This window comes from Staurois parvus, unplaced genomic scaffold (assembly GCF_062004578.1).
Source record: "Staurois parvus isolate SC_StPar_1 unplaced genomic scaffold, SC_StPar_1.0 ptg000426l, whole genome shotgun sequence".
NCBI classification, from domain to species: domain Eukaryota; kingdom Metazoa; phylum Chordata; class Amphibia; order Anura; family Ranidae; genus Staurois; species Staurois parvus.
The window spans coordinates 778,579-791,671 of record NW_028318222.1 but is presented as its reverse complement, the minus strand read 5'-3'; the positions used below and the strand labels follow the sequence as shown (position 1 = coordinate 791,671).

The window sequence follows — 13,093 nt, the reverse complement described above, 5'->3', positions numbered from 1 at the left end:
TATTGTTGTTTGTGTTCCTGATCTGGAAAATGCCCCTAGGAAAGGTGGCAGAGGGAACACGACAAAAGAGTAAATCTCTCTAAGGGCACATTTACACTTGCTTCAACTTCAGTTCACATTAGAGTGCCTACTGCTTGAACATGCTTTTTTGATGTGATTTGATGCTTCCGTGATGCTTCAATGATGCTTATTTGAAGCTTTAATGAAGCCTGGCAAATGCCCTGTGTGTGTTGACTTTCTATTTGTTTAAAGGGGCCCAGTAGAACCCCAGCTCATTAGTACCCCACAGTCAGCAGATCTTCAGCTCATTAGCACCTTCGTTCAGCAGATCCCCAGCTTATTAGTACCCTCATTCAGCAGATCCTCAGCTTATTAGTACCCTCGTTCAGCAGATCCTCAGCTTATTAGTACCCTCGTTCAGCAGATCCTCAGCTTATTAGTACCCTCATTCAGCAGATCCCCAGCTTCATAGTACCCTCGTTCAGCAGATCCTCAGCTCATTAGTACCCTCGTTCACCAGATCCTCAGCTCATTAGTACCCTTGTTCAGCAGATCCTCAGCTTATTAGTACCCTCGTTCAGCAGATCCTCAGCTTATTAGTACCCTTGTTCAGCAGATCCTCAGCTTGTTATTACCCTCGTTCAACAGATCCTCAGCTTATTAGTACCCTCGTTCAGCAGATCTCCAGCTTATTAGTACCCTCGATCAGCAGATCCTCAGCTTATTAGTACCCTAGCTCTGCTGATCCCCTGCTCAGTAGAAACCCCCAGCCACACTGATGCCCCGTTCAGTAGTAACCTCCAGCTCTTCTGATCCTCCATTTAGTAGTGACCCCCAGCTCTGCTGATCCTCTGATTTGCTGTTCCTCCTCTCTCTGAGAGTGTCAAACAAACATCCAAGAGCCCACAATTTTTAATGATTAGATCATAGCAGAAACAAAAACACATTTTGGGGGCCCAACGGACTGCCCTTCACCAGAGCTAAAAATCAAATGCAAATATAAACATTAAACAAAATTTAAAAATAAAACCTAATAAATATAAAAATGAATATGCAAATTAAAAATTGATAAAGATAAAAGTCAAGGGGAAGATACCCTCCATTTGCGTAAAATATCTGAATCATATTTATGGCTTGTATACTTAACCCCTTGACTTCTATAATTATCATCTTTTAATTTTTAGATTTATATAATTATCATGTTTTTATGGGCATATATTTATGCCTTTTTTTGTGTGTGTGTTTTTCATTTTTATGGAATTTGTTTTGTAGCCCTGATGAAGGGGGGCTCTATTTGGCCCCTAAAACATGTTGGATTTTTTTCTGCTATGAAACAGTTCTACCAATAAAAGTTTGGACTCTTGGTTGTTTATTTACTACTCTCATTGGATTACACTATATATACGTGAATTGTCAGCTCTTGGTTTTCCCCCTCTTTTGTGTTTGGATTTCCTGTCTTGGAGGAGGGGGAGGGAACCGTAGGAACAGTTATAGTAAACCCAGCCATAGATGGTTCAAACCTTGACTGGTTAAGCAGGGACTGGCCAACATTCGAACCATTTATGGGCAGGCTGAATGTACCTTAGTTGATTGATCAATCAACTTAAGTACAACCAGTCTGGTAGATTTTACAATTGATTATTGATTGATTATTTTACAATTGATTATTGCTAGCAGCTGTTATAGCCACTAGCAGTAATCACTGTGTTCTCCTGATGGGGAGGGCCCCTCTGCCAGGAGAACAAAACGGCTCCACAGGAGAGATTCCCCTAACAGCACTGACTGTGTTGATGGGGAAATTGAGCGATTTTCTTTCCAACAATTCGTGGTTGCAGGAAAGAAACCTGCTTCATCTATGGTTGCCTCTAAGGTTCTCTTTTACTTTAGGACGTGTATCAGTTGATGGGAGTTTATTTTTTTTACAAGCAATTCTCTTTAAATTGGGTCTATTGTTAAAATACACATTCACATGTCAGTAATGTATTTGTTCAAAGAGTATGAAAGGCGAGTATTAGACAGTTTGGACAGTTTTATTTTGAGCAATTCTACTTATATTGGATCTATTGGTAAAGGAAATATTCACATGCCAGTATTTCAAAATCTTATTATTTGAATAAAAAAAAAAAACATTGTCTTGCTATGAATAAAAAAGCCTTCATGGAAGCCAAAGCATCCCAGATCACATGGTCTCTGACAGTCATGTGATTTGAGGGTAGTTCATCTCATCAGAGACTGCAGAAAGTCTGTTGTCAGTCCAATAGACAGTGGTACAGCTTTTCCCCAGCCCTGGGTCAGAAATTCTCTACAGCCTCATATACACAGGTGCCGGCACCAGTAGTGTATTCAGGTTTTGTACTGTCCTAGGCAACACAAAAATCGTCTGCCCCCATGGACACCGACCAACATCACACCCCTTCCCCCTCCCCTGGAGAGAACCTGACAATGCTGACATTGACCAACAGCACCCCTGCCCCCCACCTGGGAGAGCCTTCCACTACCCCCCCAGTGATAGAGAAAAAGACATTCATCTTCACAGCTCCCCAGGAATGAGAGTCAGGCTCTACATACACCATCAAGCAGCCCGCAGCGTCTCTCAGATCCCACCTGGTTCCCATGACAAGCGTGTCCCTTCTTTCACATGCCTTGTCCTGGGGGGGGGGTGCTGCCCCCTGAATACTGCTGCCCTAGGCAAGTGCCTTGTTTGCCTTGTGGTAAATACACCCCTGGCCGGCACCCAAACTTTGCGACAGCATCCACCCCAAGCTGACAGTCTATGGAAATGTATGCAGATGCAGCGGCTGAACAGGGACAGCCGCATGTCAAAATTTGACAGGGTGAACAGCCCTGGTTTGTAGAGCAGCAAGAGATGGCCAAGGCTACATACTACAACTATTGGCAAAAGGATCAACAGTCATTTATCTTTAACGTCACTATGAAAGCTTTTTATCTTACTAGGCTTAAGTGAGACTAAAAGTCTTGATTCAAGAAAAACAACGTCCAAACATTTAGATCAATTAGCGAGAAAAAAAAAAAAGCTGCACTAAATGGCTATTTGAAAGCTCCAGTTGTACTCTAATCAGCGCAAAATTAAATGGAAAGTCTATTTTTACTGTTACATCACCCTTGGCAACCTTGCCAGCAGTTAGTATTCAGGACTGTCACCATGGAAACAAAAAGCATTGGCTTAACTTTCCTTTCAAGGCGATTCGTCTTACAAGCTGACATTGTAAGTAAAAAAGGAGGTCGGTGAATGAGAAAAGGTACTTAGACATAGCGGTACTTAAATATAATCCACACAAATCGGGGACTGATGCTCTGAAGCAAATAAAGCCATACATGAATAATATCGCCTTTTTATTAGGTAACTGCAACTAATGTTTGACAATTGATATTTATAGCACGTCGGTAGCAGGGAAAGAGAAACAGCAGTTACCTAGGTACATAGATTTCATGCTGGGGATCACTGGTCACTGTGGCTATGAGTTATCCATTAAGGCAGAGCAATTTTTAATTGTGTGTACATCCAAAACGATAAACCTCTTATGGCCTTGTGTACACCTGTACAGCCCTCTGAAGATCGGTGGTTCAATTTGGATCCCCCTTCAGAGGGCAATGGACCGGCAGTGAAGAAGTGTTATATTACCTCCCCAATACCTGTTTTTTTTTTTTTTTAAACAGTAAAATTTTTTATTTCAATTTCGGAAGCAAAGGTTACAAAGTAAACAGGAGTCTGAAATCAGTATACGATATTAGTCATTTAATGAGACTGTGCGTTATAAACAACATTATGAAATCAAAGTCAGTACCATTGTAGGGAGAGAGTCCCAAATGAGAATAACAATAGAGAGGAAAAAAAAAGAAATAGTAGAGTATAGTGGAATAGCATACATGGCTTCAATCTGCAAGGTTTCTCTTACAGTATAACCATAGGCAGTTGCATTTTTGGACTTGTTAAGTTAGATGATATTAACCTAACTAATCAATATTTTTGAGTGTCAAAGCAGTACATTTTTGTTAGCATGGAACTTTGATGTTTTATATTGTAGGCCTGTAATTCTTAGGAATAACTCACTTAAATCTGTCCAAACAAGAGTCTAGTAAACATCCCGGGTATGATAAAGTTTAAAACACAAATCATAAATTATAATATAATAATTATAAAAAGTTAAAAAATAATAATATAATAATACATTTAATTCAATAATGTAATCAAACCAAAAACACTGACATTTGAAATATAGCGCCAAGTTCGCACATCACTGAGCTCAGTCGCAGAATTGTTTTCAGTGTCTGATGATGAATTTCCCTACGAATCACTGTCGCTCAATTATGCAAGTGATTCTAATTCACTATCGCTGTTTTCTAGCAAACCACTTTTGACCTAAACGGAACCTTTTTGGACGTTTCTCAGTTTCCAGGCAGAAAAAATGGTAAAAGTGCAGGCAGGGCACTAGATAAAGCACTAGGGACAAAATTTAGGTGAAATGATTTGATACAGTAATGTAATACTAACAGATTACAATGCTTGCAGGGCAGTTGCAGGCGCCCACATTCAATCTATTGGGTTGCATTCAGTGGATGGTATTGGCTGCCGATTGAAACAGCAGAGATAATTTTTGTGCAAAGCATTAACAGCCATGGCATATGTACACCCCCCTCCACTGCATTTGCAGCTTAAGGGTAAGGGCTCAACCTCATGTTTTTACCGTCACCCCCCAACCATAAGTGCAAATTAGGCCTATTTACTCCCTTTTGGTCTGATAAATATACCATTGGAAGCATTTTGTTCAAGTTAATGTTGGGTTATCTCAAGGAGCCCTCCTTGTTTTCATCTTGGACTACAGAATTGTTAACCTAGGATCACTAGGATCTGAGAGTGGGAATTGTTGTGTAGTTTAGCAAAAGAAACTGACAACCCACAGTCTACACTGAGTTTTCAACCCACAACAGGACTTCACAGCCAAGTGCATTTCTGACAGATCAGAAGTTCTGTACTTGCAGGAAAGGAATAAGACATGGGAAAATGTGCATGCATTGCCAATTTATACTGCATTTTTAAAATAATTTTTCAAAATGTTCGGTCTTTTTCTGCTTATATAATAAAACATAAAAACCCAGTGGAGATCAAATACCACCAAAAGAAAGCTATATTTGTGTGAAAAAATTATTTCAATTTCATTTAGGTACAGTGTTGCATGATCGCGCAATGGCCAATCAAAGTAGTGCAGTGCTAAATAGCAAAAAAATGTCCTGGTCATGAAAGGGGTATAACCTTCTGGAGCTTAAGTTGTTTAAAGCAAATCATTTGTGATAGAAAAAATTAAACTGAACATGATGTACACCATCAGGTATATTAAGGCATAAAGCTCCCATGGGGCCATTTTTAACTTTTTTTTTATGTTGAGGTTTAATTCCACTTTAAACCACAGAGTCCCTATGACAGCCAATCAACTAACATTTCAAAAGTAAGTCAGCAATAGCAGCCCTATATTTGTGTCAAAAAAGCTTTACTATACAGAACAGAATATATATGTATGTCACCATGTTTATCTGCAAAAACGTGGAATGGGATATCCAACAAGCTCATATAGATGTGATGGCCAGGAATCACATATTTTGGCCATCTAGTATAATTGCTTCATTAACTTTCAAAATTGTCTTTTTTCATAGGCAAAAATGCAAGCAAAATGATTAACTCTAACACAGAATATATAATACATACCACAACTCATCTCAGAAACCACCAAGTCATTGAATAGGCTTACTAAAACATAAAAATAAAAATGTGTTGCCGTTTGCTATATATTACATTTGTTAGTAAATACCCTTTTAAAACCAAGTTTAATAATAAGCATAGCAAAGTGTCACCACATGCTTTGAATCTGCAGCAAACAAACATTTTAGAGGTAGTTATTTGGAAACATTGTTTTATGTGGCTACATCATTCAGAACATTAATTTTATACAATAGGAAAATGGACAAATTAGGCATGGAAAACAAAACTGAATGGGAACAAGAATGATTATCTTACCTCTGGAATTCTTGCCAATAACGGTTCCTAAAGAGCTAAAAGATGTTGTTTCAAGATCCTTTAGAAGAGCAGTTATTTCTCTATTTACATATTCTTCATTATCTTCCGGAATTACTGAGAGTGATTCGAAAAGACTGCTATCATCTCGACTCTGTCCGCTAAAACGTCGTTTTTCAGGTTGGCATGGTGTGCCAGTCCTAGATTCTGCTAGCTGTACACTTACTTGACTCTTCTGGGCCAAGCTACGGTTGTCCTCCTCATCATCAGTAGATGTCCATGAATCTGCGTCCGAAGTATGAAGATGTGCCTTTCCACACGACAACTCTTCATCTTCCGATAATTCGTCCAGGTTCTGCTCATAATCATCGTTACACTCAGAGCCTTGATTTTTATTCACTCTTGACTCCGAATCATTTAAATTTGTTTGAGAATTGGATACCGGGCCACCAGTAAGATGAACAGCTTCACACATGCGAGAAATCCAGGATGAGACCGGCTGGAGGAAATTCTGGCTGGCCATTTCTATCACCATGACCAGTATTGGTTCATCGAGAACTCACCAGGCTTTTAATTTTGCAGGCGTGCCAAAAGTTTAAGTCTGTGAGCTACAGAACAAGCATTATGGAAATTAAGATGCTTTTCATCTCATGATAAAGAACATACGAAATAGTCAAACTACAAAAAAAAATGTAATAAGCCATAATGTGCCTGGAGTAATTTAATGTAGGATAGAAAAAAAAAGTATTGCACTGTATATTTGAATATATTCATAAAATTCTTTCAGCCTAACAATACCGCAAAAAAGTGGCAAGTGTAAGTGGTCCTTCACATGCCACTGAGATCCAGCACCAGACAGCTCATAAATATTTTAAAGTAAGCCTGTTACAAATTTTTATCATTGTGCATTATTAAATGGGACTTGAAATTACACTACTTCAGAACATACAACCCGAAAACCAAAATACAAAATTATATTTTTTTTAATAAATAAAAAAACAAAAACACGATTATACAGCAGGTAAAATAAGTACTGAACACGTCACCATTTTGCTAAGTATTTTTATAAATATTCAAGCTATTGACATGACATTTTCACCATATGTTGGTAACAACCCATGCAATCCATACAAAGAAACTAAAATAAATAGATTCAGAAATTAAGTTATATGTAATAAAATGGAATGACACAGGGAAAAAGCATCAAGCACGCTGCTGAAATTTATTTAATACCTCGTACAAAATCCTTTGTTGGTAATGACAGCTTCAAGACGCCTCCTGTATGGAGAAACTAGTCGCATGCATTGCTCAGGTGTGATTTTGGCCCATTCTTCCACACAGTCTTCAAATCTTGAAGGTTCTGTAGGCCTCTTCTATGAACTCTGATCTTTAGTTCTTTCCATAGCTCTACTATTGGATTCAAGTCAGGTGATTGGCTGGGACATTCGAGCAGCTTTATTTTTTTTCTTTCTTTGAAACCAATTGAGATTTTTCTTGGCTTTGTGTTTGGGATCGTTGTCTTGCTGAAATGTTCACCCTCATTTCATCTTCATCATCCTGGTAGATGGCAGCATATTTTTATCAAGAATGTCTTGGTACATTTTTCCAAATTATTCTTCTTTCAAGGACATGAAGTTTGCCAGTACTGTATGCTGAAAAACAGCCGCACACCATGATGTTCCCACCTACAAACATAATTGTTGGTATGGTGTTTTTGTGGTGCTGTGCAGTGCCATTTGACCTCCAAATATGGTGTATATTATGGCATCTAAAGAGTTCAATTTTGGTCTCATCTGCCCTGATTATATTCTCCCAGGATTTCACAGGCTTGTCTAAATGTTGTGCATAAAACTTTAAATGAGCTCCAACATGCTTTTTCTTCAGTAATGGAGTCTTAAGTGGTGAGCTGTGCATACAGGCCATGGCGGCTGAGTACATTACTTATTGTTTACCTTGAAACAATTGCACCTGCTAATTTCAGGTCTTTCTGAAGCTCTCCACAAGTGGTCCTTGGCTCTTGGACAACTATTCTGATAATGCTTTTCACTCCGCTGTCAGAAATCTTGTGAGGAGCACCTGGTTGTGGCCAGTTTATGATGAAATGACGTTCTTTCTACTTCTGGATTATGGCCCAAACAGTGCTCATTGCAATAATCAGAATTTTAGAAATCCTTCTGTAACCAATGCCATCAGTAAATTTTGCAACAATAAGGTTGTGAAGGTCTTGAATTGCTATTTACTTTTACCCAACATGAGATGTTTTTGTGGGACACCTTGGTAATGAGACACCTTTTTATAGGCCATCAGTTGAGACTGAAGCAGCTGATATTAATTTGCACTGACAAGAGGAAGGATTGCTTTCTAATTACTGATAGATTTCAGCTGGTGTCTTGGCTTTTCATGCCTTTTTACACCTCGCTTTCTTCACGTGTTCAACACTTTTTCCTTTTGTCATTCTATTTTACTACACATAACTTAATATCTGAACTTTTTTGCTTTGGTTTTTTTGTATGTATGGATTGCATGGGTTGTTACCCACATGTGGTGAAAATTTCACGTCAGTAGTACCTTTAAAAACGTATTTACTGAGGAAAATGGTGACGTGTTCAAAACTTATTTTACCCACTGCATACAGTATAACATCACATAAAACACTTAATTAACATTCCTGGTACATATACTGCAGATCCACATCCAAAGATGTTAGGGAACGCCACTAAATAACATCTTTAGATGTGAATCAATACTTACAAAGTATTTTAATTGAGTGTTTTATGCGATGTTATATGTAATTTTTGTATTAATAAACTTGACTTTTTTGTATTATGGTTTTATGTTTGTGTGTTATGAAGTACTGTAAAGTCCCATTCAATGATGCACAATGGTGTAAATGCCAGGGATGACAGTACGCCAGTGAACAATGTGTTATAGTTGCCCCAATACCCTAATGCATAAGCTACTGTCAATCTCTGCAATTCAAACTGAGCATATGATGAATAAAATGCAGGAGGAAGAGTTTACATTCAGTGAAAACTGCATGACCAGATTATTAGTCTATCCAAACAAAAATAATTTATATGCAGATTTTTCTGTAAAAGAAGTCAGGCTTGTCTGTGTCTGTAGAACATATATCCTTTAAGGTTCTGTCGAACTTTCAGTTCAAATCAACTAAATACATTTCAGGTGTATCAAAACAGAAGTTGTGCAAAGTCTTACAGCTTGTTTTATTTAGATAGCAGCCACAGCTTGAGTAGAAAAGGCTGCTCTCTGCCAGTATTCTGTTGAGAAGGAAGCAATAGACTCTTTGTAGAGATCCAACATTCCCTGCTAATTCAAAGACAGAACTTTCCATTCAGGAGGGAGCATAAACTTTGCTGACTGGAGATCAGACTTTTGCAGAAAGACCATTTCCTTCCATAAAGAGAGCAAGAATACTTCTTTAGGGTATCCTGCCAGTGGACAGGCTTTTCTACTCTGTGGCTGCATTCTAAAGAAAACAAACTGTACAAATTTGCATATCTTTTATTTTGTTGTGCCCCAACTTCATTTAGTTGGTATAAACCGTAAGTTCAATTGGGTTTTAAGGAGATGGACAGCCAAGAACAGGCTGAAGCTCATAACTTACAGGAAATGTTAAGATATGCATATAAATTCATTTAGCTTCCTGTATATTTGGATCTACTGGCACAGGGCTTACCCTTAATGTGGTATGAAATTTTTTTTAGTGCATGCTTAGTTTGACTTTCCAAGTTTATGTTAAAATAGGATAACTGCTGTGTCTTCAATAAAGAATTCAGGCACAAATGTGGGTGCAGTAGACTTTGATTAGACAATATCCTCAATAATAAACTTTAATAAAAGTTCAAGTAAAGTATAACTGTATCCAAAACATTTTTCTTTAGGATTGGATAGAGTAGGATAGAATAAGACCCATCTTATATTGCTGTCCCGAGTGGGGAGATCGAACCTCGCTGTTTTTTCTTGAGGACCAAAAGGTGAAAGGGAATTCAAAATGTTACAATTGTCATTTGAAAATAATTGGAAAGGAAGTATCTTCCAATGGGGACATTTGTTTCAGTGACATCTATCAAAGGTGACAGGTTTCACTCATTTTGAAAGGTGTGACAATTTAATTCCTGGGATGCCCGCGGTATAGCACTATGGTGGTAAATCACATAGCCATTCACACTTGAGCGCAGGGGCGGACTGACCATTCGAGAACTCGGGCACCGCCCGAGGGCCCAGGGTCAGTAGGGGGCCCCATGAAATGCCCCTGGTACCTTTTATAGGCTTTTTTGAATGTGGGCAAGGACACAGGGGCCCCATGATCCCCTATTGCCCGGGGGCCCCATGAGTTGTCAGTCCACCCATGCTTGAGCGAGTTCTGACCTGTTCTAACTTGCATTCGCCTGGGTCACAGACCAGTTGAGTCAGACTTTACGAAGCAGTAGAAGAACTAACACGTGTGCATTTTGCTGTTGGCAAAAAATGAGCGACAGGAATCTGGAGCAGAGAGTTAACATTATATTTTTCTTGAGAGTGAAACTTTAGCTCTGTTACAGCAGGCTTATGGTGAACATTCCATGAAGAAAGAAAGTGTTTTTAAATGGCATAGGCGGTTTAAGGAGGAGTGGGAAGATGTCCACGATGACGCAAGCAGTGGGCAGTCAAAAAACGCAAAGAATGGATGCAAATGGGCAGAATATGCTCATATGGAAGACTGAGTGTGCGAATGATGGCAGAAGAATTGAACATGAGCAGGGAAACAGGGCAGCAGATTCTAACAGAGGATTTGGGAATGAGATAGATTTTTGCAAAGAAGGTGCCTCAAATTTTGACAGAAGATCAGAAAACATTGCATTCTTCAAAAGATTGGATGAAATTTGAAGACAGACGTTTGATAGGGATATTACTGGTAATGAAACATGGTGTTTCCAGTATGAACAAAACACCTAAGCATGCAGTCGAAAACAAAGAATTCACCTCGCCCAAAGAAAGCATGCATTTCTCATTCTCAGTTCAAAAACCATGCTGGTGTGTTTTGTTTTTTTTTTATCACAAGGGGTAATTCTCTACAAGTTCATGGAACATAATACAACTGTCAACCACCATTGTTACTTGGAAATTCTGAAGAGGTTAGGGGAATCTGTTCAGAGGAAAATACCGGAACTGTGGCCCAATAAGTGGATTCGCCACCTTGACAATGCGAAGTGTTCACGAGTCCTGGCCCAGACACCTATTCCAAAATTTGACCAACCACCTTTTATCCCTGACTTAGCACCCTCCAAGTTTTGGCCCTTTCCAAAAATTAAAAAAAGCCTTAAAGGGACACATATTTGATGATATTCTGGATATTCAGCATACCACAACAAAGATACTGCACAGCATTCCGGAGAACTAATTCCAGGAATGTTTCCATCAGTAGCACAGTCCTCTAGAACAGTGCATTGCTTCCCCAGGGGACTACTTTGAAGGTGACAACAGCCGCTCGTGTACAGGTGATTAAATATTTTTTTAAAGTCCATTCCGAAAACTAAATTGCCACACCTTCTATCTAGTTCTTGTATGTACAGGAGGCATAGAGATATGTCCTTTATAGGGTCTCAAACAGAAATAAAAACCTGACAGAAGTTCTAACCCTTGTCATATACTACAAAAAAAGATTTTGGATGGGGTTACAGTTTAACCTTGGTTTAAGTTTTGGAGGCTACAATTTAAGTTATTGCCAGACTTTGAATTTCACTCACTCATACCTCTAAATAATGCCTTAAAATAAAATTAATATATTCGTAATAGTTCTTTAACAAAAGCTAGCATTAATTTTAGATCATACATACCCTCTAAACCAGACTGATGATAAGTCTGTAGCGTGTCAGGCTAAGACTGTGTCAGTTTTAACAATATTAAAAAATATATATATAGACTCACTGTCTCTGGAGCAATGTAAGTTATAAGGAGATACTCAGATGCAAAGGACATCAAGACAGGAAGACACAATAGAGACATCAAGAGTCCCAGAATTTGGAAAGAAACTAAATACAAGTGACATACATGTTAGTAACATTAGGATTCAGACGGGAGCAAAGATTTTTCACACTGAAGTTTTTTGTTAGATACAAACACATGTACAAAAGATACAATACAGACAAATGGAAAGAAGGAAGCCAAGCAAGCACTGACAAGATCTTTATTTGGTAGAATAGAAAATGACATAGATATTTAATATTTACTGCCGTGTTATTATGACCATTTACGTTGTACATAGACTACCAGGTCATTTAAATCTAACCAAACCAAACTGTCTAATCATGAAGAGCTCTACCGAACTACAAGCTGGATTTATTACATTGGTATAGTACATTTGGTAAACGATACTATTCTGTGCAAAATTTTTCATTACAGGACTGCAACTTATCCTAGGATTATAATAAATAAATATAGAAAATTATACTTCGTAAAGGTGCTGCGTCCCATATAACATTTTTTAAAATGTGGAATATCACTCTAATCTAAAAACAGAGGCAAAAATGTTTTTTAAACCACAAATTCGGGCTATTTTTTTTAAGGTCCCAAAGCAGCTCTGGCTGCAGGAATCACTTCCTCTCTGATGATGTCCCTTGCAGTAATTCCTTTTCAGCACAAGATGTCCCCAGTCCTCCAGGTTGGATGATATCCATCTTTATTTATTATGGGAGACTCTGGATATGCTGTGAGGGCAGTTTGTCATGGACCTACCCCCTTAAGGGGTGTCAGCACAATACCCTACACCACGGGTGTCAAACTGGTGGCCCTCCAGCTGTTGCCAAACTACAAGTCCCATGAAGCATTGCAAGATTGACAGTTACAAGCATGACTCCCAAAGCCAGAGGCATGATGGGATTTGTAGTTTCGCAACAGCTGGAGGGCCGCCAGTTTGACACCCCTGCCCTACACTCACAGTATAATAATATAGCGAGACGTTGATGTGTTCACATCAGCAACTGGCCAGAGTGGCATATGCAAAAAATAGATCATCTATGGTTTGCATTTGCTCATATGCTGTACTTGTGTTTACAATAGCACCGC

General features: G+C 38.7%; 1 protein-coding gene across 4 annotated transcripts in view; it reads right to left on the bottom strand.

Moving 5' to 3' along the window:
- SYT16 (synaptotagmin 16) overlaps positions 1-13,093 on the bottom strand; it is a 141,507-nt gene that overhangs the window by 58,363 nt on the left and 70,051 nt on the right. For 3 of the 4 annotated variants that reach the window (XM_089687479.1, XM_089687481.1, XM_089687480.1), the window contains one exon: positions 6,032-6,636. The exons of the other annotated variant lie outside the window; for it this stretch is intronic. In XM_089687479.1, coding sequence (XP_089543605.1) covers positions 6,032-6,563 — 532 coding nt within the window. In that variant the 5' untranslated portion in view covers positions 6,564-6,636. The remainder of the gene's footprint in view (positions 1-6,031; positions 6,637-13,093) is intronic. 4 annotated transcript variants of the gene reach the window in all.